The 26,820-nt window shown below is 45.3% G+C and overlaps 1 protein-coding gene and 1 pseudogene across 4 annotated transcripts; one reads left to right on the forward strand and one right to left on the reverse strand.

Annotated features, from left to right (window-relative positions):
- Positions 1-936: 936 nt before the first annotated feature.
- Positions 937-26,820, reverse strand: NSDHL (NAD(P) dependent steroid dehydrogenase-like). Of its 4 annotated transcripts, none has more exons than XM_006055534.4 (8): positions 26,682-26,820; positions 22,107-22,186; positions 17,552-17,710; positions 12,200-12,346; positions 7,800-7,928; positions 4,320-4,462; positions 3,014-3,116; positions 937-2,247 (listed from the first exon to the last, which is right to left on the reverse strand). In XM_006055534.4, the coding sequence occupies exons 2-8, from the start codon at positions 22,161-22,163 to the stop codon at positions 1,915-1,917; spliced, it is 1,071 nt and encodes a 356-aa protein (XP_006055596.1). In that variant the 5' UTR covers positions 22,164-22,186; positions 26,682-26,820; the 3' UTR covers positions 937-1,914. The 4 variants fall into 4 exon arrangements, with proteins under 4 accessions (XP_006055596.1, XP_025132935.1, XP_044793477.1 ...); XM_025277150.3 differs by having other exon boundaries at positions 22,107-22,206; positions 26,682-26,813; XM_044937542.2 differs by lacking the exon at positions 26,682-26,820 and adding an exon at positions 22,865-23,049.
- LOC102399110 lies at positions 8,371-10,278 on the forward strand (annotated as a pseudogene).

Here is a 26,820-nt window from a genome sequence, read left to right on the forward strand (position 1 = left end):
TCACCCAGCAGAGGAATCCTACAGCAAGCTGACTCCTTTTCAGGGCCTTCCACCAAAACTCCATTTCTAGTTCCATGGATGGCTGCATCACTGCTTGAAGTGTTACTTCCTATCTGGGCTCCCAGGCTCTTTTTAGGGTGGTTAGAATGTTGGTGGCTTTTTGCCCCATTGCTTGAACTGTCAATGATTTCCCAGGCTGATAAGATAAAGTTCACCCAACCTCTTTAGCTTGACCAAACTTCTACTAGGGCTTCCCTGACGGCTCAGTTGGTAAAGATCTGCCTACAATGCAGGGGACCCCATTTTGATTCCTGAGTCGGGAAGATCCGCTGAAGAAAGGATAGTCTACCCATTCCAGTATTCTTGGGCTTCCCTGGTGGCTCAGCTGGTAAAGAATCTTTCTGCAATGCAGGAGACCTGGGTTCAATCCCTGGGTTGGGAAGATCCCCTGGAGAAGGGAAAGGCTACCCACTTCAGTATTCTGGCCTGGAGAATTCCATGGACTGTATAGTCCATGGAGTTGCAAAGAGTCAGACACGACTGAGCAACTTTCACTTTCAAACTCCTACTGCTCCATGTTCCTCCAAGTCACAGGATGCGTCCATACTTCAGAGACACAACACACTGCTAATGAAACTATGACAAATCAATACCCGTGAACCTGACCTTTTACCTTGAAACACCATCTAGGGGCCTGTACCCAGTGACTCTTCAACCTACACGGTCTTGGCTGGAAGCCATGTATCCCTCCTCAGAACTTACACCACCTGATCTTATTTCCTGCCTTGTATTACAGGGCCTTCTGAATGTATCTTAACTCCTCTATTCTAAGTGCCTTAGGCCAAAGATCTGTCTTATTTCTGTCTGTGTTCCCTCACCCTGGCAGTTCAGTTTCCCCCTAGGTTGAGATGAAGTTTGTATCACACACACTGCATGGCATGTACAATACCTTCAGTTTATTCCAGTCTTCCCAGGTGCCTCCCCACCCTTGGACAGAGGTAGAGGAAAAAAAATAGACATCTTTAAGATTACATTTAAATAAGTCTAAGAAGAAACCAGGTTCTGTAAGAACAACAGAAAATAAAGAACACTGATTCACTATACGTGCTGATTTTGGGGAACTGCCCTAAAGGGTTCTGTGAGCATGAGCTGTGAGGAAATAGCCCTTTCTGTACCATCTCCAAGCAGATAAAGGAGAGGCTCTTCTCTCTGACCTTTCCCATGGCTTCCTGTCCACTGGACAAGTGTCCCACCTTGCCATTAAAAGGACAAGAGGGCTCTGTGGATGATAAGAAAGGTGTACACGAAAGAATGCTTTATGAAAAATAACGCAGGCAGGCACAGCAGCTGTACCTGAGAGAGAACTCCGGGGCATGCAAGGAGGTGAAAAACCAGCAGTCTTTTCCCCATGGGGATTGGGGGTTTATAGTTGTTCAAGCTTTCTAAGCTTTTTCTCTCAACTGTGTCTATTTGAAATGTACATTTGATGCCTCACATAACTTCTGCTTTTCTCTAGAGTATTTGTCATCTGTGGCTCCTTGAACAGTCTGCATGGAAATAAATCTAGGACCCCCTCCTCAATCAGCAAATGGCTGTTTCTTCCCTACAGCTTCTTCGGTTGTGCACAGGGGACACTGGAATGATTAAGGAACCCAGGAGTGGAGAGAACACAAAACACTTAGAATAGGAAGCTGCTGCCCTGTTTTAAGAAATCAACATCCAGTCCCACGAAGAAGACGTGTCTGCTAATTTAACTGTCCTCTTGGTCACGGAAGGGTAGATGTGCTGTCATCAAACTGGCCGGGGTAGACCTAAGCTAAGAAGATGATCACTGGAAGGAGGTTAGTTTATTGGTCTCCAGGGGAGAGAGTTATCAGCTAGGGAATGCATCAAAGGGCCAGGGCTGGGGGCACCTCACATGACCTTGCGCAGGTGGTGAAAGCTCCTCACGGTCTTGTCCACAGCATCATCCATGGTGACCAGCGGCCGGTAGCCCATGAGTTTTTTGGCTTTCTCGCAGCTGTAGTAGTGGAAAGTGCCGGCCAGTGCAACCCGCATGGGCGTGAAAGTGGGCTGAAGCTGGATGACAGGACTGATCACCATCACCAGGAGGGACACAAGGAGGGCTAGATAGTAGGCCAGCCAGTAGGGGATGTGGTACTTGGGGGCTTCGTAATTGAGGCCTGTCAGGATTCGGGACAGGAAAGTCCAGAAGGGGATGGGCTCGTCGTTGGTGATGTGAAAAGCCTGCAGAGAGAACCAGAAACTAGGAACTGCTTCCCAGCAGCGTGGGGAGCAGGCCATGCTTGGAGTTCAGCCGCAGCCTGCTGGCTTAGCCAAGACCAATATTTTGAGAAGCCAGGGGCCGCTCCCTACCTGCCCACCCCAGTTCCTTCGCAGGGCAGCTCAAAAATAAGGTGGAGATTAAGCCCACACAGAGTGCAGCATTTCTCGTGGTCCTCAAGTCTGCAAATGTCAGCCAGTGAGTGACAGGCCTTTTGGGTTTGCAGCTACAGGCAACTTTCCGGTGTAGTGGGGAAGGTGATCAAAGTTTAGCTGTGGGCCAGGATTTCAAGTGAAGCTTAGACTGTACTTGGGAAGGTATGTTGGTTGTTTTAATAACTGTGTTAATCATGGTAAAGGATCTTATCTTCAGATGCTATGAATGGGTCGTATGACCTTTCCCAAATGTGCTCCCTCCCCCCTCCACATTGAGAGTTCTGGGTCAGAAAAGGGCCGAAATCCAGGAAAGAAAAATGAGACCCCAATGGGGAGGGGATTCCAAAATTGGGAGTGAGAAACAAGGAAGGGGGACCTAGGAGTGTGGTCTCCCATCTCTGTGTAAGAGCAGACCGTCCCTTGTCAGAGGGCTTGACCATGGCCCAGTGGGATCCTAAGGTAGGTCTTCCAGGAAGCAGGGTCAGAGAAGCAGTGTGCCAGCAGATGGCATCACAGGGACACACAGGGGCAGGAGGGCCAGCTACTGTTGAGCAGGTGGAAGCAGGTGCATTACCTTCCCACCCAAGGCGGTGTCCTGGGAGAGGTGCTCTGCAGCCAGGATGTGTCCGTGGACCACGTTCTCCACAAAGGTAAAGTCTACCAAGTTCTTTCCGTTCCTGCAGGTGCACAAGGAATGAGTCCCCTGTGCCTGGAGCACTCAGCTGCACACCTGGCAGAGTCCCTAAGCGTGGACCCAGGGCTGCGACCCACCTTGGCAATGCCAGCCCAGGTACACCTGGGCATCCATGAAGATGTGCTGGAGGCCAGGGCTCCTGGGCCTTCAGGGCCAGAGGGATATTTAGGGGCCAACCCATGAATCTGAAAGCCCCTAGCCCTGCCTGCCCCATCCTGGCATAGCCTATGCTGGTGGTGTCTTCTCTGGGCTCCAGTTTGGACAGCAGCTCTCAACTCCCTCCAGGGCACTGTAGGCCAATCCATTGCTCTGGCCTCAAGAGTTCTCTACTAACTCTTTCTAGTCCTGTGGCAGGGAGGCTGAGCGAGAGGCAGGGAGGCAAGGTGGCAAAGCACAAGAATAAGGGTGGAAAGAAAGGAAGAAAGGAGAATGAAGGAAGAAAGGATGGATGGATGAATAGAAGGAAGGAGGGAAGGAAAGCTGTACTGGGGACACAGAACCACTCTCATCACCTGCAGAGGCCCAGAGGAGGAATGTTAACACCTCCCCTTGCCTTCCTAGATGCAAGGAAAGTGGAGGGCCTAGCCCTTGACCCTGGGACAATTGTTTCCCCTCTGAGTCAGTTTCCTGAATTTCCAAACATGGACACAAATATTTTTCCAGCCTGCCTGAGAGGGTCATGGGGCAGAAATCAATGTCTCCCTGGAACCTGTGACTATGACCGTATCTGGAGATGAGGTCTTTGAATACATAATTAGTTAAGACGAGGTTGTGCTAGAGTAGGGTGGCCTTAAACCTAATGACTGGTGTCCTTATAAGAGGAGGGATCTTTTGGAAAAGACACACAGAGAAAAGCATGTCATGTGAAGATTAGGCTGAGATTGAAGTGACATGTCTACAAGCTAAGGGTTGCTGACAGCCATGTGAGGCTGGGAGCAAGGCCTGGAACAGACCCCCTCAGAGCCTCCACAGGGAGCCAACCCCACCAACACCTGGATTTTGGAGTCCTGGACTCCAGCACAGGGAGTGAATCCATTTTTGTTATTCTCCACCTCATTTCTTGTGGCAGCCACAGGAAACGGACAACAGGCAGAAGACAAGGCCACAGGAGAAAAGGGCCGATGGTGACTGACCCTTGTTTCAGGGGCCGGGGGGCATGGAGGGGGGCAGTCAGGGGCCAACTTACCCAATCATGAACTTCATCTTGCCTTTCTTGGCTGCCTCAATGAGAATGGGGACTAACTGGGGGTCCCTTGGGCCAAAAATACCATGAGGGCGGATGGCTGTGGTCAGGAAATTCTTCTCGGGATCATGGGCACCCAGGACTGCCTGCAGGAGAGCAAAGGGAGTGTGTGGGTTGCAGACACTGAAGAATTCTAGACTACTTCTCTGTCCCTTTCTCCACCCCAACACCCACATCTGAAGACACAGGACAGAGAGCTGTGTCAAAGCCGGTAAGATCCAATAGAAAGGACTGGCCTTAAAGTACAGAGAAACAGGGTTTGTCTCAAAAGGAACAAAACTTCCCAAAGATCTGTTAGGTTGTTGCTAAAAATGGAGATCGTGATGAAACGAGATGGCCCATGTCAACTCATTCTACCGCCTCACTGAGGGTTTCTACTCTACTGTGGCAAAATCCTTGCTCATGTTTTAGTCCGAGCGAGTTCAAGTTACCTGCCGACTGTTCACAATGATCGGAGTTACCCAAAGGGGTCTCACTTGTGTTGACTTGTTGGGTACTCTGCTGGAAATAAGGTAAGCCTGTAAACGCCTCTGGGAGGCTCTCTGTGCTCCAAGAAGCAAGGGGACAGACCCAGGATTGGAGCTTGCAAATGGCGAGGCCTCCACCCCTGCACTGAAAGGCCCTTGGGTTTCCCAGCAGATGAGCTCTTCTGGGACATTCCAAATTGGAATAATAGCAAACAGATGGGGGGCAGCTGGTGCTCAGGCCATGCAGGGAGACTCAGACCAATTCAGTGTTAAGCTTTTCTTCCACATGTACTGGCTATGAAAGGAAACCTCAGTGGGTGCGGTCCACTACCAACACCTGGGAGGGTCACTCACAGCTGCCCAGCTAAGGTAAGCTGCCCGTAGCTGATGAACACCCAGGGTCTGCAGTGTAGGGTGTCCGCCTGGTAATATTCTCCTGGACATTAGTCCTGGAGCTGGCAACTGTCAGAGTCTCCGTTATGTGGCCCAGACCACTGCTAAAATCAGGAGCTCCCTAGTGAAGCTGAGTTGCCAAGTGGAAAACCACTTTCCCTTAAAATAAAGCAAGATCCTTCCATTGTTTGCTTTTTTTTTTAAAGAGTAGGGGGTGCAAGAGTACTAGGAAGGTGTATTCAAATGAAAACACACTTGAGTGTTTAGCTGAATTTTGCCTGCCACTTTGGATTATCATCAATTGTCTGATTTCTGGAGCAGAGGTTGAGTGCAGGCTCTAGAGCTGCATGGCCTCAGGAAGCTTAGAACCTCTGTGTATCAGCTGTCCTCAAGTGTCTTCTGTAACCTGGTGAAGATCATAGTACCTGCCTTAAGGGGTCACCATGAAGCTTGCCTGGAAAATCCCATGGACGGAGAAGCCTGGTAGGCTGCAGTCCATGGGGTTGCTAAGAGTCGGACATGACTGAGCAACTTCACTTTCACTTTTCACTTTCATGCACTGGAGAAGGAAATGGCAACCCACTCCAGTGTTCTTGCCTGGAGAATCCCAGGGACTGGGAGCCTGGTGGGCTGCTGTCTCTGGGGTTGCACAGAGTTGGACACGACTGAAGGGACTTAGCAGCAGCATGAAGCTTAAATGAAGCAATCCCCTGTAAAACACACAGAGTAGCGTCTGGCCACATTAGGATATTCTGTTACTATTTTTTCTGTTATCATCTTTAGAACTGAATTTCATCCACAAATTTTATTTCACAAGTTATGTAGTTAGGCTTCAGAATACTAACATTCTATGTTCATAAACATTCTTCTTAAGAATCTAAATCCTAAAGAAAAGAAGGAAAAAAAAAAAGAAAAAAAAAACAAGGTCAAAAAAATTATAAAAAATATATATATGAAGTTTGCTTTTAAAAAAAGAATAGGGTCTTCTCTCTCTTTTTTTTTTTTTTTGCAAAGTAATCGGTTATAAAAGTGAAAATTAAAGGAATAATAGCGGACTTAAAAATTTTTTTTAAAAAAATAAAAAAAAAGAAAGAAAGAATGATCGTAAAAATAGTAAAAATATATCTAGGACTTTCTCCGGTTTTGTTGTGAGTATTGTGGGTTCAGTTCATTTTTGGCTAGTTCCTTGGTCCGACTTATATTTCTCAAGATCTATAGGCCCCTTCCTATGTAGTTGGTAGTAACCACAGGGTTTTAATCTATTGCCTGTCGCTTCCAAGGCGGTTCCCTCTGTTATAGCTTCTTCTGTTTGCTGGTCTCTTCAGTGTCTGGTTTCCGCCCTGACACAAGGGGGACGATGGAGGACACTTTTTTTTTTTTTTTAAGGCTCACTTGTTCAGTCGCGCTGTGGGGAGGTAGGGAGGGATGCTGCAAACAAATAACACTGGTGTGTGCTCGCAGTGCCTCAGCCACACTGGGTCTGCCCCCTGTTCACGGCACGTGTAGCCTCCCTGTCCACACTGCTCAGGCTCTAGGTTGCTCCGCCGGGAACCATCCGAGGCCGGCCCTGGGCTGCCTGCACTTCCCAGGTCCAAGCCGCACACATGAAAAGATGCTCAACATCACTCATTATCAGAGAAATGCAAATCAAAACCACTATGAGGTACCATTTCATGCCAGTCAGAATGGCTGCGATCCAAAAGTCTACAAGCAATAAATGCTGGAGAGGGTGTGGAGAAAAGGGAACCCTCTTACACTGTTGGTGGGAATGCAAACTAGTACAGCCACTATGGAGAACAGTGTGGAGATTCCTTAAAAAATTGGAAATAGAACTGCCTTATGATCCAGCAATCCCACTGCTGGGCATACACACTGAGGAAACCAGAAGGGAAAGAGACATGTGTACCCCAATGTTCATCGCAGCACTGTTTATAATAGCCAGGACATGGAAGCAACCTAGATGCCCATCAGCAGATGAATGGATAAGAAAGCTGTGGTACATATACACAATGGAGTATTACTCAGCCATTAAAAAGAATACATTTGAATCAGTTCTAATGAGGTGGATGAACCTGGAGCCTATTATACAGAGTGAAGTAAGCCAGAAAGAAAAACACCAATACAGTATACTAACGCATATATATGGAATTTAGAAAGATGGTAACAATAACCCTGTGTACGAGACAGCAAAAGAGACACTGATGTATAGAACAGTCATGGACTCTGCGGGAGAGGGAGAGGGTGGGGAGATTTGGGAGAATGGCATTGAAACATGTATAATATCATGTATGAACAAGTCGCCAGTCCAGGTTCGATGCATGATACTGGATGCTTGGGGCTGGTGCACTGGGACGACCCAGGGGGAGGGTGTGGGGAGGGGGGGGTTCAGGATGGGGGCACGGGTGTACCTGTGGCGGATTCATTTCGATGTTTGGCAGAGCTAGTACAATATTGTAAAGTTTAAAAATAATATAAAATAAAATAAAAATAAATAAATAAATAAATCCTACAGATGTTCATGGAACTCGTTTGTCACTGACTCAACCAGTTGTCAGGTACGTACTTTCTCTTGTAAGATCTTTGTCTCCGTGTAGTAGTCAATGGGTTTCATGGCATAAGGGAGGTCTTCAGTTCCATTCTTGATGTCAACACCCTCAAAGGTGACACTGGCACTGCTGGTTAAAATGAGTTTCTGGCAGAGGAGAAAATTAGATGTAAAAAAATGAGTCGGGAATGATCACTATATAAACACCATGAAGGTCACATAGGAAAGGAAATCAAACGGCACGTGTTCACTTTCTTACTACGATGCCTTCCCTTTTCAGGCCTTCTTAAAACAATGCAAAGATCACTATCTTTTGCAGGTATGAGGATTTGAGACACATTATGGTATGACATTCTAAAAGAGTAGATTTTACATTTTCCCTCATCTTATCACACTGAGGGACAGAAGACACTTCTGCTCCCAACCTTGGCATATCAGTATACACGCATAGGCGTGCATGCTGAAATGCTATTTGACAGGAAGGTGCTTTCTTATGAGGGTCCCCAGCTTTCAGCTATCTGGTTAAGGGCAGCCCATCCTAAACTGAATAACACTAGCTCAAATCACATCTCTATCACTTTTATTCAACATGGTCCTGCAAGTCCTAGCCAGCATGGTAGGATAAGGCACACAAGAAACTATTAAATATAATGATTTGAAAAGAAGAAACAAAACTATCACCATTTTCAAGTGTTGGAAATGTCTATATACAAAACACTACAAACATACAGAAAAAGTTAGACTTCAGCAAATTGCAGAGTACAAAATCGATACACAAAAATTAACTGTGTTTCTATGCAGTAGCAGTGGAAAATGAAAGATATTTCAATTACCAGAAGTGAGGCATATGGAATAAATTTAACAAAAGATGTACAGAACCTTTATGAAGTAAAGTAAAACGTCTACTGAAAGGCATTAGAGAGAGAGAGAAATACATAGCAAGACTCCATATTGGAAAAGATGTCCATTCTCTACCAAATTAGTTTTAGGTTTGATGCAATTACACTAACATTTCCAATAGGCTTTATCAAGAACTTGACAAGCTGGTTCTAAAATGTATATGAATGAGCAAAGGGCTAGGAATAGTCAAGCAGAATAGAGTTGGGGAGTGACTTGTCCTACACTAGATACTGAGGTTCATCCTAGGGCAGGGCACAAGGGCCTGGGCACAGACAGGGCCACAAAGAATGAGAGCCAGAAACAGGCCTGCAGAGACAAGCTGCATAGGGCTCTAAATATCAGGGAAGGGATGATGGTACAGTACATGCTGCTGAGCACCCAAACATCCTCTGCTTACCTCAGAACATATACAGACAGAAATTCCTAGTGGATTAGAGATGTAAATGTGGGAAGTAACACTTTAAGCCTTTGAGAAGAAAAGCAGTCAACGATTGTTTCATCTCTGTTGAGAGAGATTCCCTAAATACCACACAAAACCCCCATTTCCTGCACTGCTACCCACTTAGCTAACCTGCCACTTCAGTGATTATACCAGACTGTACTGTATTTCAAGAAAAAGAAATCTCAAAAACATAATGCTGTGGCAAGAACAAGTGCTTTATGAAAGAAGGCAAAAAAGGAATCAAGAAGAAAGTGGTTGACCCATTTTTCTAAAAAAGACTGGTGTGATGTGAAAGCATCAGCTATGTTCATTATAAGGAATATTGCAAAAACACTGGTCATGAGGACTCAAGGAACCAAAATCGCATCTGATGGCCTCAAAGGTCGTGTTTTTGAAGTGAGTCTTGCTGATCTGCAGAATGACAAAGTAGCATTTAAAAAATTTAAGCTAATTACTGAGGATGTTAAGGGCAAAACTGCCTAATTTCCATGCTATGGATCTTACTTGTGACAAAATGTGCTCCATGGTCAAAACATGGCAGACCATGATGACTGAAGCTCATGTTGATGTCAAGACTACTGATGGTTACTTGCTTCGTCTGTTCTGTGTGGGTTCTACTAAAAAACACAACAATCAGATTCAGAAGACCTCTTAAGCTCAGCACCAGCAGGGTGCTTACCTTAGCTGGGCAGCTGTGAGTGATTCTCCCAGGTGTTGGTAGTGGACCGCAGCCACTGAGGTTTCCTTTCATAGCCAGTACATATGGAAGCAAAGCTTAACACTGAATTGGCCTGAGTCTCCCCGTATGGCCTGAGCACCAGCTGCCCCCCATCTATTTGCTATTACTCCATCAACAAGAAGATGATAGAAATCATGACCTGAGAGGTGCAAACAAATGACTTGAAAGAGGTGGTCAATAAATTGATTCCAGATAGCACTGGAAAAGACATAGAAAAGGCTTGCCAATCTATTTATCCACTCCATGATGTCTTTGTTAGAACATTAAAAATGTTGAAGAAGCTCAAATTTGAATTGGGAAAACTCATGGAGCTACATGGTAAAGGGAGTAGTTCTGGAAAAGCTACTGGGGACAAGACAGGTGCTAAAGTTGAATAAGCTGATGGATACGAGCCACCAATTCAAGAATCTGTTTAAAATGCAGATTTTTAATGGTGACAAATAAAAGATCTAATTTGTGGTAAAAACAAAAACAAAAACATAATGTTGAGGGGAAAAAAAGCAAGTTGCAGGAAGATATATTCAGTATATTATTTTTACAAAGTTTTAGAATTTCTGTTTTGGCTGTAGTACCACATAGCATGCAGAAGGACAGCAGTGGCACTGAGGATGGGTCAGGGCAGGGCTGCAGCATCACTAGTAATACTGTCACCTCAACGTTGTGCTATATTATTCTCAGATCTTTTCTGCACGCCTGGGATGGTTGAATGAAAAACAGCAGAGTGTAATTCACAGAGCTCCAGTTAATACAGGCACAGTACAAAGTAGTAAGGAGTATGAGATTTACAACTGTCACTTGATTTGCTCCTCCACAAGTAACCAGGGACTACTAATGTTGCTTAATAGGTGAGGAACTAGATTTGGAGAACTAAGTGATGCCTTTCTGCTTGTAACTCAGACCAGAGAAGGTACAATTTCCACCATAATGTAGCTTGCTGCATTGTTATAAACCCTGGTTCTCTGGATCATCGTAATGGAGTACCAGCCACTAGCAAAACAGCGCCCCTATCAGCCAAGCCCTTGATGCTTGGGGCAGTGACAGTGACATATGCCACAGATGCCTTGCGAACAAGAGAAGAAAGCTGTTGACCAGCCTCTGGCATCACCAGTTGGGACAATAAGAACAGGCAACGTCTGGAAAAATATATGACAGCTCCTTCAGACAGTAACGATGATCCTATATGCAAGGTAGCAAAAGAGACACAGATGTAAAGAACAGACTTTTGGACTCTGTGGGAAAAGGCGAGGGGGATGATTTGAGAGAACAGCATTGAAACATGTATATTACCATAAGTAAAATAAATGACCAATATAAGTTTGATGCATGAAGCAGGGTACTCAAAGCCGCTGCTCTGGGGCAACTCAGAGGGATGAGGTGGGGAGGGAGGGGGGTTCAGGATGGGGGACACATGTGCACCCGTGGCTGATTCATGTCGATGTATGGCAAAAACCATCACAATATTGTAAAATACCTATCCTCCAATTAAAATAAATAAATTAATTAAAAAAAATAAAAGCTTAAACACAGAATTACTATATGATCCAGGAATTTCACTCCTGGATATTTACCCCAAAGAAGTGAAAGCAGAAAGTGGAGCAGATTACTTGAATACCCATGCTCACAGCAGCATGATTCACAATAGTCAAAACAGCCCAGGAATCCACCAAACGATGAATGAAGAAACAAAATGCAGCATAGCTCTCCAATAGGCTGTTATTCAGGCTTAAAAAAGAAGGAAATTTTGATCCCATTACAGCATGGATAAACCTGGAAGGTGTTATGCCAAGTAAAGTAAGTCAGACACAAAAGGGCACGTGTTGTATGACTACACTTGTGTGGGGTCCTTAGAGGAGTCTTATTCATAGAGACAGACAGAAGGATGATGGGTGCCAGGGGCAGGGAGAGGGGGAGTTAGTATTTAATTGGTACAGATTTCAGCCTCCTTAGGAAGATGAAAAAGTTCTGGAGATGGATGATGGTGGTGGTTGACAGCAGTGTGAATGTGCTTAATGCCACTGAACTGTACACTTAAAAATGGTTAAGATGGTAAATTTTATGTATGATATATATTATTTATGTTAAAAACATGCTTTTTAAAGCATAACAAAAAACACAAGCAATTTCTAAATTTTGTCACTCTTTAACCAAAGACTAATAAGGCTTAGGGTCTTCATATGGTTTGCTCAGCAGCTCCCAGGGCCGAAATTTTAGGCTCTTTGCAACACTTTAGGAAGCAGGCCTGGCTAGCCCAGGAAGTGAACAAAAGCCTTGGCCCCCATGCACTTGGGAAAAGCCATCACATGTTCTTGACAGCACTCATTCCAGCTTCCCCCTTACCTGAACCCCAGCCTCTTTGCAGGTTTCAATGACATTCTTGGTGCCAATGTAATTCACTCTATAAAAGAGTTCCTTGTTGTTATTGGATGGTGGGGGCGATGCACAGTGGAAAACTGTGCTTACACCTTTCAGAGCTGGGTACAGGTCCTGGAAAGCAAACAAAGACAAAAAAAAAATCACTCCTGCTTTATACAAGTAGACAGCCTCCTTACATTCCCAGTGTCCAATCTGGGGCATGAAGGTGTCTTGCCCTTTTATAAATCTCCAATCAACACAGAAATACATTCTCACTGTAAAAGATTCAAAGACACAGAAGTATATGAGGTAGAAACCATAATGTCCCTTTAACCACCTCCCTCCCCACTACCGTCGCCCCAATAAAAATTGGTTTGGGGCATGAGAAGCCTGTGGGATCCAGTAAAAATCAACATCTGTGCCTTTGTGCCTCATGGGTGGTGGATGGCGGGTGCCAGGTGGGTGGGAAAATCCAGGGCACCTGGAGTTAAGATTCTTGGGGAAGATGAGCCCAAAGATATAGATTATGCATCATATGAAAGTCCCATACTTCAACAGACAGTGTAAATATCCTATACACAGGAGTAATCCTTTCTGTGAAACTAGACATACAACAAAGAGTAACCAGAGATGGATTGCTACAGGGAAGCAGAGCTCCTGAGAGAAATGGTTGATTGCAGATCTGGGGTTGGAAACAGACAAGAATGAAAAGGACTCCAGAGCCAACCTGAAGACATGCCCACTGACAAAAGAAAGATGGGACAATCTGATCAAGCAATAGTCATGGACGGATGTGAGAGTTGGAGTACAAAGAAAGCTGAGTGCCAAAGAATTGATGCTTTTGAACTGTGGTGTTGGAGAAGACTCTTGAGAGTCCCTTGGACAGCAAGGAGATCCAACCAGTCAATCCTAAAGGAAATCAGTCCTGAACATTGATTGGAAGGACTGATGCTGAAGCTGAAACTCCAATACTTTGGCCACCTGATGCAAAGAACTGACTCATTTGAAAAGACCTTGATGCTGGGTAAGACTGAAAGCAGGAGGAAAAGGGGACGACAGAGGATGAGATGGTTGGATGCCATTACCCATCAGTGGACATGCTGCTGCTGCTGCTAAGTCGCTTCAGTTGTGTCTGACTCTGTGCGACCTCATAGACGGCAGCCCACCAGGCTCCGCCGTCCCTGGGATTCTCCAGGCAAGAACACTGGAGTGGGTTGCCATTTCCTTCTCCAGTGCATGAAGGTGAAAAGTGAAAGTGAAGTCACTCAGTTGTGTCCAACTCTTTGCGACCCCATGGACTTCAGCCTACCAGGCTCCTCCGTCCATGGGATTTTCCAGGCAACAAGGGACATGAGTTTGAGTAAACTCCATGAGTTGGTGATGGACAGGGAGGCCTGGCATGCTGCAGTCCATGGGGTCGCAAAGAGTCAGACATGACTGAGCGACTGAACTGAACTGTACTAAAGAATAAGAATTCCTTTTGCAAAGTGGCAAATAGAGTCAAGCATTGAAAAAATTTGCTGGAGTGGCAGCTGCGTGGTGGTAGAGTGGCTGTGAGGAGATAACCCACATCCAAGGGCAAAGGAGAAGCCCTAGCAAAATGATAGGAGGGGCGAAACTGCATTTAGAATCAAACACCATACCTGCCAGGGACACTCAGAGGGCTCAAACAAACCTTGTATGCATCAGGACCCAGAGACTCCACAGAAACTGAGACAGAACTGTGTTTGAACGTGTCCTGTGGAGGTACGGGTCAGCAGTGGACTTCCACAGAATAGGGGCTCTGGGTGCAGCAGACCTGGGTATGGCATAAGCCCTCTTGGAGGAGGTTGCCATTAACCCACCATAGAGCTGCCAGAACTTACACAGGACTGGGGAAACTGACTCTGGGAAGGCACAAACAGAACCTTGTGCACCAGGAGAAAGGAGCAGTGACCCCACAAGGGACTGACCCAGACTTTCCTGCGTGTCCAGGAGTCTCTGGCGGAAGCAAGTTTTAGCAGTGGCCTGCTGCAGGTTTGGGGGCACTGAGTGTAGCAGTGCTTGCATGGGACCTTTTGAAGGAGGTCTCCATTATCTTCATTACCTCCACCATAGTTTTAGTTCAGTTCAGTTCAGTTACTCAGTTGTGTCCGACTCCTTGCGACCCCATGAACCGCAGCACGCCAGGCCTCCCTGTCCATCACCAACTCCAGGACTTTACTCAAACTCATGTCCATTGAGTCGGTGATGCCATCCAACCATCTCATCCTCTGTCATCTCCTTCTCCTCCTGCCCTCAATCTTGCCCAGCATCAGAGTCTTTTCAAATGAGTCAGCTCTTCGCATCAGGTGGCCAAAGTATTGGAATTTCAGCTTCAACATCAGTCCTTCCAATGAACACCCAGGGCTGATCTCCTTTAGGATGGACTGGTTGGATCTTCTTGCAATCCAAGGACTCTCAAGACTCTTCTCCAACACCACAGTTCAAAAGCATCAGTTCTTCGGTGCTCAGCTTTCTTCACAGTCCAACTCTCACGTCCATACATGACCACTGGAAAAACCATAGCCTTGACTAGACGGACCTTTGTTGGCAAACTAATATCTCTGCTTTTGAATATGCTATCTAGGTTGGTCATAACTTTCCTTCCAAGGAGTAAGCGTCTTTTAATTTCATGGCTGCAATCACCATCTGCAGTGATTTTGGAGCCCCAGAAAATAAAGTCTGACACTGCTTCCACTGTTTCCCCATCTATTTCCATGAAGTGAAATAGAAGGCTAAGGTATAAAGAGAGAATAATAGCATGTTACCATTTTGTGACGTTTTGTGAAGCTTTCCTGTAGCTTAGATAGTAAAGAATCTGTCTGCAATGCAGGAGACCTGGTTTTCATCCCTAGGTCAGAAAGATCCCCTGGAGAAGGAAATGACAATCCACTACATTATTCTTGCCTGGAGAATTCCATGGACAGAGGAATCTGGTGGGGTACAGTCCGTGGGGTTAAAAGAGTTGGACACAACTGAGTGACTAACACTACTACTACCATTTTGTGAAATCTTAACTATTAATAATAAAATCTAAGAATGATCAATAGATACTAACATCGCCAAAAGAAAACCATGAATTATGTCCCTAGATACACTGATTATTAGCATTTTGCCACAACTTTCTCTATGTAGACACGATTTTTTCTTTGAAACCATTTGAGAGTAAGCTGCACATAGCATGCCACTCTGCCTCTCAAGTCTACCCCAGGCCTGTTCTAAGAACTGGTAATCTTCTTCATGATTAGATTAAGTCTTAATACTTTTGGCAAGAACATCACACCAGTGACATCATGCCTTCTCAGGGCATCACCCTAGGAGGATCAAGATGGCAGTTTGTCACATTGTTGCTAATGTTGATCCAATCATTTGGTTAAGGTGATGGCTGCCAGATTTGGGCCATCAAAAAAGTATCTTTCTCTCTGAGCAATCCAAAAGTAATCTATGGGGTGATCATTAGAGATCCTGTGAATATCTTACTCCCCAGCAACCTTCCACCAATTGATTTCAGCATTCATTCTTGATCCTTGCTTGGAACAACTTATTAACATGCTACTTGCAAATTGGTAAAATGTTTTTAAGTTTTATTTTTTAATTGGAATGAATTGCTTTACAATGTTGTGTTGGTTTCTGTCATACAACAATGTGAATCAGCCACCCCAACCCCAACCCCACCCCACCCCACAGCGGGCTACAATTCTTGGGGTTCCAAGAGTTGGACACAGATTAGTGACTAAACAAAAATGGTGAACTTTTAATTTTAGCTTTCATTTTTACTTCTTTACTTGGCATTCCTCTGTAATCTTTTTTCAGTAATTCTATGGATGCAGGGATTCTTGTTCAATTCATTACAATCCACTACTATTATCTTTTGTGAGGCTCAAAATGTCCCAAATTTGGCCAGCAGAGGCTCTTGAAATTGGTTCCTGTGTCCTTTTAACATGTTCTAAATTAGTTTTTGAGTACTTTGTTAGTTTCATCCTAAGAAAAATGTCCCAGGCTCACCTTGTACTACCTACCTCTCCCCCAGATTCCTGAATAGGATATTTTCCCAAGGATCCCTGGTTCGTTTTATGGGCAATGGTTATAGAAAGTAAAATCTGAGTACTACAAGTGCTTATTGCTATTGGGGTATCAATCTATGATGCCCCAAAGGAAAATAACCAAACCAGAATCAGATCCAACTTTTACCCCTTTATTCCACTAGAAATATGATACAAAGCATAGACATGACTTTTAAGTTTGTAGTACCCACATTAAAAAAGTAAAAAGAGGCAATTCCCTGCTGGTCCAGTGGTTGGGACTGTGTGCTTCCAGTGTAGGGAACCTGGGTTCAATCCCTGGTCTAAGAACGAGGATTCTGTGACCCTTACAGAGCAACCAAAAAAAATAAAATGCTCAGATTGAGCAATGGGGGAGGAGATGGGGGAGGAGGATTATAACCCTAGAATGCCACTCGCAGCAAAACTAACATTTGTGAGTGAGGGGAAAATAGCAACGATAGCATGGGAGTCGGGGGGAGTGGTTTGAAGGGGAGCTGCCTTCATGGAGCACATGTTCTCTGGGTGGGGGGACAAATACTTAAGTTGACACAGAATATATCAGCTATGCCAAGTGTTATGCAGAAAGACAAAGTCCAGGGAGTACCAGGTGGCTCAATGGCAAAGAATCCACCTGCCAGTGTTGGAGATACAGGTTTGAGCCCTGGTTGGGCGAATACTCCATATGCCTGTGGAGCAACTAAGCCCGTGGGCCTCAGCTACTGAAGCCTGCACCCTAGAGCCCCTGTTCCACAAGCCAGTGCAATGAGAAGTATGTGCACCACAATGAGGAGTAACTCCCACTCACCAAAACTAGAGAAAAGCCCAAGCAGCAATGAAGATCCAGCACAGCCATAAATAAATAAATAAATAACCACACAAACAAACAAAAATTATTAAAAAAAAAAAAAGAAACACAAAGCCTAGCAATTTCACTTTTGGATGTATACTCTGGAGTAGCAGTCGGCACACTACAGCCTGTGGACCTTTTGTCAATAAAGTTTTATTGGTACGCAGCTGCCACCACTCATTTATGTATTGGCCATGGTTGCTTTTGAACTATCTGTGCAGAGTGCAGTAGTAGCAACAGAAATAACAGTTACTGATTCTCACTAGTAACAATAGGTGTGTGTGTTAAATTCTTTTGTATAACTTCACAAGTTTTCAAAAAAAATTTCTCTTTTGGAAACAACTGGGCTGGCCTCTGAGCAAGGGAAGTCTGGTGGTCTCCCTTCAAGGGGCCTGGCATAATCAGAAAGGCTAAATGGTCTGTTACCTGTTGGCTGCAAAGGTCACCCAGGAAAAACTGCACGCGAGGATTGTCAAACCCTTGCCGAATGTCAAATACATTGACAGCATAGCCTCTTGCTAGCAACTGCTCCACCATGTGCTGACCCAGGAACCCACAGCCTCCAATCACTGTGCACCTCTTGGCCTGCAGAAAGAGAGGGATGGCAGGGGGTAAGGGTGTGCTGAGAATTGGAAGCTCTAAGAGCCTGGATTCACGCACCATGAGCCACTGAAATAGCAGGTCCATCTCTTAGTTTGAAAGTTTTCTTGAATCAAGTTGGAAGTTTCAAATAATTCTGGTGTTTTATCGCCCATGGCAACCTTCTCTCCTGGGATTAGTAAGGAGGGACGAGATAGCAAATTATACTGAGGCAGACTTTGGTCACACTGGATGACCTGAGGCAAGTTCCCTGGCTGTCCAGTGGTTAGGACTTGATACTTTCGCTGTGGTGGCCTGAGTTCAATCCCTGATCAGGGAACTAGGATTTTACAAACCATGGTGCGACCAGCCCCCCACCCCCACCAAAGTGATACTTTCTTGCTCCCGATAGCCGATCCCTGGGCACTTTTAAAGCAAAAAACAAACCACACACACACACAAACACACACACACAAATCCAAACATGCCATCTGCTCAATTGACAGTGTGCACTTAGAACATCAGAAAAAAGAAAGTAGTTTCCTTCCATGTCCTGGCTATTATAAACAGTGCTGCGATGAACATTGGGGTACTCGTGTCTCTTTCCCTTCTGGTTTTCTCAGTGTGTATGCCCAGCAGTGGGATTGCTGGATCATAAGGCATGTCTATTTCCAGTTTTTTAAGGAATCTCCACACTGTTCTCCATAGTGGCTGTACTAGTTTGCATTCCCACCAACAGTGTAAGAGGGTTCCCTTTTCTCCACACCCTCTCCAGCATTTATTACTTGTAGACTTTTGGATCGCAGCCATTCTGACTGGTGTGAAATGGTACCTCATAGAGGTTTTGATTTGCATTTCTCTGATAATGAGTGATGCTGAGCATCTTTTCATGTGTTTGTTAGCCATCTGTATGTCTTCTTTGGAGAAATGTCTGTTTAGTTCTTTGGCCCATTTTTTGATTGGGTCATTTATTTTTCAGAGACACTGATGTATAGAACAGTCTTATGGACTCTGTGGGAGAGGGAGAGGGTGGGAAGATTTGGGAGAATGGCATTGAAACATGTAAAATATCATGTATGAAATGAGTTGCCAGTCCAGGTTCGATGCACGATACTGGATGCTTGGGGCTGGTGCACTGGGACGATCCAGAGGGATGGAATGGGGAGGGAGGAGGGAGGAGGGTTCAGGATGGGGAACACATGTATACCTGTGGCGGATTCATTTTGATATTTGGCAAATCTAATACAGTTATGTTAAGTTTAAAAATAAAATAAAATTTAAAAAAAAAAAAAAAAAAAAAGAAAGTAGTTTCCATACTTGCAGGGGAAAGTAAGGCCCCTTTTCTCTCCAACCACTACAGGGCTGGGCTCTGTGGCTTTGGGCTCATCACCTAAACCCTTCTCCCCTTAGCACATCCATCTAAGACTATGCTGTTGCCTGATGGGATCTCCTGGTGGGGATGCAGGGACGATCAGTGAGCTGTTCACCAGCCAGGCCCAGGGCTTTGCTTTCCCTTCTCTGAGCTCTGAGGAAGTTGACATATCAGGTGAAAGCTATGATGCTTGCATTTCAGCTCTGCAATACAGGTACATCATGCAAAATGTCTTCAGACTGTGGTGTTGGAGAAGACTCTTAAGAGTCCCTTGGACTGCAAGGAGATCCAACCAGTCAATCCTAAAGGAAATCAGTCCTGAATATTCATTGAAAGGACTGATGTTGAAGCTGAAACTCCAATACTTTGGCCACCTGATGCAAAGAACTGACTCCTGTGAAAAGACCCCGATGCTGGGAAAAACTGAAGGTGGGAGGAGAAGGAGATGACAGAGGATGAGATGGCTGGATGGCATCAGTGACTCAGTGCACGTGAGTTTGAGCAAACTCCGGGTGATAGTGAAGGACAGGGAAGCCTAGCGTGCTGCAGTCCATGGGGTTACAAAGAGTTGGGCATGACTGAGCGACTGAACAACAACCACCCATGTACTCTTTTGGCTAAATTCCAACTCTGTTAACTGGCGATAATGGAAGGACAGAGCACCACATGCAGGACTTAAATATTCTGACTCCAGGGAGCTGATGCAAAACTGTAGATGGTGCACGCTGATGAAGCTGGGTACAAGGGGCCCCAGAGGAGGACTTGTTATACCTCTCCTCCTTGGGGTCTTTCTAAAACCATATCTGGGCTTCCTTAAGATGATAAACCCCCATTTTCTCTGAACTTCTGTATAGTAAAGTTGGGGATAGAAAGTAGAGATTTTAAAGAAATTCTGCTGATTAAAAAACCAACCAACCAACCTGCTATGTATTCCTTAAATACCTATATAATTGGGATATGCAGGAGACTGTAGGGGAGCCAGAGCCTCTTCTATAGATCTGCCCCTCTCAACCTGGCATCCCACCTGCAATGGAGATGGCTCTGAAGCTTCAGCATCATTTGTTCAGGCATTCATAATCTCCTGACAGAGTCAGCCTCACTATGCTACCCTCTCCACCAAAGTATCTTTTAAGCCCACTGTTGTCTATGCTTAGATGACTGCCATATATCATAGCATGCTACATTATTTACACCTTTACTAAAATTTCTAACACACGCCCAGTGCACAGGCAAATGAAATCCAAATTCCACTCAATCTCCCTGTTGGCAATTCCTTCTCTTCCTGCTCTCCCCAAGACAGCTGCACAGGGAAAGCCAGCTTTTTAGAATAACTCCAAAGGAGTTCAGAGTCTCTTGTTTATAGTATTTGGAGTCAAAAGTTACAAATTGCTTCAAAAGGTTGACAGTCTAATTTAAGAAAAATCAAATAACCTTGCTATCATATGTAGCGTAATTTCTTTTTAAAAAACATTTATTGGAGTACAGTTGCTTTACAATGCTGTGTTTATCCAGTACAATTTCATTTCATGATTTTAAAGTAATTCTCTCTTTGACAGAGTGATGTGGATTCTTATATTGAAATGTTGCACCCATATTGCCTGGGAAGCATGGGTCAGTGGCTATGCCAGAGAGTTTTATAACGATGAGAACAGAGCTGGCATTTACCCCAGAGAAGTCAGATTGTGATGGGGCCATGGTCCTTGGTTACAGGAGATTATGTGAAATCATCACTTACTTTTCATGGCCATGAAAGATGATGCAGTTCAAGTGGGTCTAACAGACAAGAAGGAATATATACTAATAAATAAGAATGAAATTCCAGATTGGAAACAGGTAGTGAGACTCAAGAATGGGTTATTGCGGGGAGTTAAGCACTAAGCACCTTGGAGACAGTTTTAAGAATAGGGAAGAAAGCCATCTAGAAAAACTATTTCATTGCAAAATGATCTGGAGATAACAGAATGTTGTAGGTCCCTGGATTTCTTCCAATCTTTTCTGTTTTCCCTTGTTTTTAGCAGTGGGCCCTTTACTCAGAGAAGTCTTACACAGAATGTATGTGTAAGTTAGGATAAAACTGTTCTTTTTCTTATAGTAGTTTAAATGTGTAACTTTTACTTTATACTATAAAGTCAATTGATGAAAAAAAAAAAAAAACACCATCCTAATCAAGACTGTTTTTAGTTGCTGAGTATCAGTAAAACCCTGATGCACACAAATGAACTACAGATTGCAAGGACCTCTGGTGGTTTGTCTGAGCAGTAGAATCTCAGATTAATCCTCAATTACAGAGGCACAGAGAAGGCCTTACTCTGAGCTGTACACTAAAACCAATGTGATCTGGTGACCTGTGGCAACCTCTTGGGAAGCTTTGATTAAGTAACATCTGATATGAACACATTTTACCTCAGTGTGATTTCATGTCTGAGGTGTTAGTTCATTGCAAGTGTAATGAATCCTCCCTTCATAGATCTCTGTAAAGCGTCTCTAGGAGGCCTGACAATTCCTTCAAGTCCCTTCTGACACTGGCAAGGTTAGAGTTTAGGAGGCCTTGCTAATACCCTTGCTGGCCCTGGGAAGGCTTCTGCGATTATATCCAGAAGCACAGTCTAACCTGCTGGAGGCCACATGAGGGCACCTAGGTGACAGGCAGTAGTTACTGCCACCTGTGTGAGTGAGGCTGCCTGGAACATATACCTCAGGGACCCCATGACTGCAACTGTGTGTGCGAGCCCAGGGCAGACCAGTGGAGGAACCCCCACTCCTCACCACAAGCTGGGCCCAGCCCAACCTGCAGAATTGTGAACAAAGAAACGGGTGTTGTTTTAAACTGCTAAGTTCTGATAGGGTTTGTTACAGAGCAGTAATTGATGCCTTAAATAAGGACATATCTTCTATAAAGAAACACTTACTCAATACTAATTACTTTAATATGGGTAACCGAGAGCTATGTTTCAATGGCGTGCTGTTATGTATGTGCTAGACTTTCCCCTTATCTGGTTTCGGTTAACCTTTTTTTGTGTCAATACTCACTTTTGGAATGTCTTCTGTCAAACATGTCCTTGTTGGCTCACCAGCTGCTTGTTCCATTTTTGCTCCAAATGTGGCCCTGTCTGCAATCAACATTTGTCTCCTTAAAAACATATTTAGAGGCAGACATTTATGTTGTATAAACTGAAACATATTTAAGCTATTAGTGTGTTGTGTAGATAACATCCCCCCCACCCTCGACCCCTGAGTTTTCACGGAGTGCTCAACTGTAGCTGCAGCTGCTGGAAGAAGCACTCAGGGAACATTCCTGGGATGCAGACTGTCCTCTGAGATGGGCCTGGGTGGCCCCATAACTCACTATCATATACCTGGACTAGAGGCAGAATGGTGTCCTCTGTGGCAAGAAGACGCCTATCTGCACAAGAAAAAGGCCAACAGGATTGAAGGCTTCCCCTTACTTCTCCAAAGGACTCAATCAGCTCCATCTTGTCCTTTCTGTCACTCATTCATCTCTCCACTAGTCTGTTGACTTTTAGGACAGAAAGGCCCTGGCTTTGAATCTGATGACAAAATCAGCAGCCTGTCTGAGAGCTTCAGCTTATGCTGTTCCTCCACCTGGAGGTGCTGCTCCCTGTCCTCTCCATGGTGAGCAGCTCTGCAGCCTTCAAGGCCTTGCTCAGTTGTCACCTCTAGGAAACTTCCTCCTCCTCTCCAGGCCAGACTAGCAGCTTCCTCAGCACCTCAGCATTGGTTTCTGTTTTCATTCTAACACTGTACACAACTGTAGGCTCCCCACTCACCCCAGCCCCCGCCCCATGTCCGTCTTGGCTTGCTGGGGTTGAGCCCCTGGAGGGCCAGCAAGGAGTCCAGAATGGAGTATGGGTGGAATTGTGCTGCAGCAGCTGGTCTGAGAGGCCTCAACCATAGAGCAAGAATCCTTCTGCTGACCTCAGTGGATGTACGTACACGCCCCAAGGATAAAAAGGGAGCTGCAAATTGTAAAAAAAAGTTGTAGAAAAGCACTCTGGTGCCAGCTCACTCCTCCACCTTTACAAGGCCACTGCCAAATAGAACCTGCAGAAGGCACAGCACCAACCTTCAGGGAGCCCAGCCTCTGGGGTGGGACACAGGCTTAGCAGAACATTGCAGAAGTGCCTCTGAGTTCTGATGAGAGAAAGCCCAGGCAGGGAGGCGATCCCTGAGTCAAGTTCTAGAGCCCTGGAGGCGTGAGTCAAAGAAGAGGTGGGTGTCCTGAGAGATATTCCAAGGCCAGGGGTGGGAAGCATGAGGCGTTGGCACGGCCAGCCTGTTCTGCGACAAGTTGTGACAAAGTGAGATCGAAGTCAGATCGGGAGCAAAGTTCAGAAGGTGCAGGTGCTGTGTCAGGCTAAGGAGTCACCCTATGGGAGATGCGGGAGGCTTTGGAAGTTAAAATCAAGGGTGAGTGTCAGATCACTCTGGCTACAGCATGGAGAAGACTTAACACAGGGTCTGAGGCTCTGCATGTGTCATATAAGGGGAATGACAAGAGTGAATCAGAGAAAAGAATTAACAATGCCTGAAAACTGGCTAAATTTCAGAACCTTTTACAGATGAGCACAACAGTTCCTCAGTATCCATGGGGCACTGGTTCCAGGAGCCCCCGCAGACACCGAAATCCAAGGAAACTCAATGTCTCTTAGATAAAATGACACAGTATTTGCATATAACCTATGCACATTCTCTCATATAGTTCCAACAATCTCTAGATTACTCCTAATACCTAATACAATGTCAATGCTATGTAAATAGCTGTAAATACTATGTTAATGCCATATAAATTGTTGCCTATGAAGCAAATTTGATTTCTGCTTTTGAACCTTTCTGGAATTTTTCTATTCAATATTTTCAATCCATGGATGGTTGTGAAGGAGGAAACAGAATAGGCTCCATCTTGAAAGCAGGACTCCATCTTGGCCCAGACTGTGGACTTTGAGCTATATGTCCAGTATCTATGGAAATGACATACCAACTGGAAAACCAGACTCCTCCAGATGGAAGAGCACCAGGGCTCATACCTAGACTTTCCATTGCCTAAAAGAATACCCTAATTATCTGTGTAACCAAATAGAAAAAAATTCTATTATGCTTATTGGGGTATGACCACAGGCTTATTGATAATTGTCCACTGTTAACTACCTAGGCTTAAGGCATACGAATCATGGGTTTAAGGCACAGGCATACGAATCACGGGTTTAAGGCACAGGCATATGAATCATGGGTTAACTTTGATTGTATCTTTCTTTTCCTTTGTTCAGACTAGTTTCAGAGAATTTGGGGAGGTGGGTTTGAGCACGTACAATTAGGGTATATAAGGTTTTCACAAAAACTGGTCGGGGTCCTTGGCTAAGAGGAGACTCTGCCTTGGGCCAGCCAGTGTAATAAACTGCACTCCACTATCTGCATTGTCCTTCTGAGTGAGTTTGTTTCCTGGAACACGTGGCTATAACAATTGAATCCATGGATATGGAACCTGCAGATATGAAGGACTAACCATGTATTATACCACCAAGATCCCAAAAGCAACCAGTTGGGAACACAGTACTGGTCTCATTCAACAGATAAGAAACTGAGGCTTGGAGAGGTCAAGTGACTTGCCCAAAGTCACAATGCTGGTACAAGGCCAAGGCAGAACTTGTGGTTGCTCCTACACTGCCAGGCTGTCACCCTGCAGACCCACTGGGAAACAGGCTGTGGAATGACACAAAGTTGGAAGGTCCAGGAGGGGCAAAACTGGGCAGGAGGCTCAGATGCCAGGCTGAGTCTGGACTTCAGTCTGCAGTCACGAGAAACCTCTGAGGGTTTAAGAGCATGGGGGTGACCTGACCAGAACTGTTCAGTCAGGTTAACCTGGTGAAGCAGAGTGGACTAGACAGGTGAGAAGCAGGAAACAGGGAGACCACTCACCACTTGTTCAACCAAGATTTACTGAGTACCTAATGTGTGTCCCCTCACTGTTCCACATCCTGGCGTGTCAGCAGTGAACAAAACAGAGATGCCTGCACTCACAGATTCTTTTCTAGTGGATGGGCAGTAAAGAGCAAAATAAACAAGTAAAATACACAATGACAAGCAGTATGGGATTGTGGACTTAAAAATACTCACAACCTAAAAGTTGAGAGTTATGTTTTATTTGGTGGGAATATTTAGGACTTCAAGCCTCAGCCTCGGGACAGCACCTCAAGTAACACTGAGAGAACCGGTCCCAGGAGGCGAGAAGGGTAGCCAGGTTATATAAAAGTTCTGCAACAAAGGGCAGGTAGTCTGAATATCAAAAGATTATTATTAATTAAAGAAAACTAGACATCTCAAGTTAAGGAACTTAGCACTTTTCTGTGTATGGGAATATGCAAGACATGAAAGAGGCTGGGCTCACTTCGATTTGCATCTCAACATATCTGGGGCTGGTTTCCTGTTTCCTCAAGGCTCACCATAGGGTGGCTGCAGTCTGATGGCTGCTTGATGGCAGGTATTCTTTCTTTCCTAAATTCTCTCACGGTTCACCAACCCATGACATCCTTTGTTTATTGATATAGCAGGAAATATTTCATTTTTCAGGAGAGCAAGGTGTGGAGTTTGGGTGTCCTTGGGGATGCAATGCTAAAGAAGGTGCTCAATGGGGATTCACTGAGAAAGGCGATAGTAGAGCAAAGACCTACAGGAGGAAAAGAAGTGGAGGAAGCATGCAGAAGGGGCAGCTAGAGCAAAAGTTCGAAGGCAGGAGTGAGTCTGCACATTTGAATCCATTCAGGGACTGAAGAGAGCCAGGGAAGAGGAAGCCCATAAGGAAGGGCCTTGCAGATTACGGTCAGAACTCTGCCCTGCACTCATAGGGTGGTTGCTGCTGAAGGCCTTAAGTGGGAGAGGAGCAGCAGAGGTGGAAAAATGGATAGAACTTGAAGGCTGGTAAATGGGAAAGGGGCAGAAAACTAGTCAAATATGACCGAAAGGTTGTGAACCTGGTTTATGCTCCAAGAGGGTAAAGGGCAGAAGGTCAGAGAACACTTTCGTTTAATAAATGTCAATAAACCTCAGGCTTTTTTTCAGCCTGAGAAACGTCTGCTCTGGTTCGCTGTCTCCCTAAATATACTGTGCCAACGCCCAGAGGGGAAGCAGGTTAAGTGCTGAGAGATCTGCCCCCTAACGCGCACTCATGCTTCCTTCACTCCCTTCAAAGTCCGTTCTCAGGCCCCCAGGTCACCTTCCTAGGCTGCTTTTAGTCAGGTAAGAACTAAAGTGATCCTGTCCTGGAACCTACTTTGAGGGTGGGGAGTGCTCTTGAACGCACACTCTCAAAGAAAAAGCCTCGGCTGGATTAGACTTCTAAGTCCCAGACGTTCGAACCTCTGCGACAAGGCTCGGCACGTCCCTTCCCTTTTTTGGATCTCAGATGCCCTGTGGGTACAGCGTCTGCTCCAACACGAAAGCTTAGGTCTTCTCTGGCCCCTCGGACCCTAACCCATCGGACCCTAACTCAAGTCTCAGGTCAGACCAGGAAGTCCCCGTCCCGGATAGTCCCACCCAACCCCTTGCCTTCTAGTCCTGTCGCCAACACAAGGGTGAGGTCGCAAACCTTACCGGTCCGTAGGCGCCCCGCTGGTTGGCCTCAGCTTGTCCACAGCCTGCACCCTTAGAGCTCGAGCTGCCGGTAGCCACCTTTTTATCCCTGCCCGCGTGAGGCGAGGATCTGCCGAGGCTCCTCCACCAAGCTGATTGG

The sequence above is a fragment of the Bubalus bubalis genome, chromosome X (assembly GCF_019923935.1).
Source record: "Bubalus bubalis isolate 160015118507 breed Murrah chromosome X, NDDB_SH_1, whole genome shotgun sequence".
Taxonomy (NCBI): domain Eukaryota; kingdom Metazoa; phylum Chordata; class Mammalia; order Artiodactyla; family Bovidae; genus Bubalus; species Bubalus bubalis.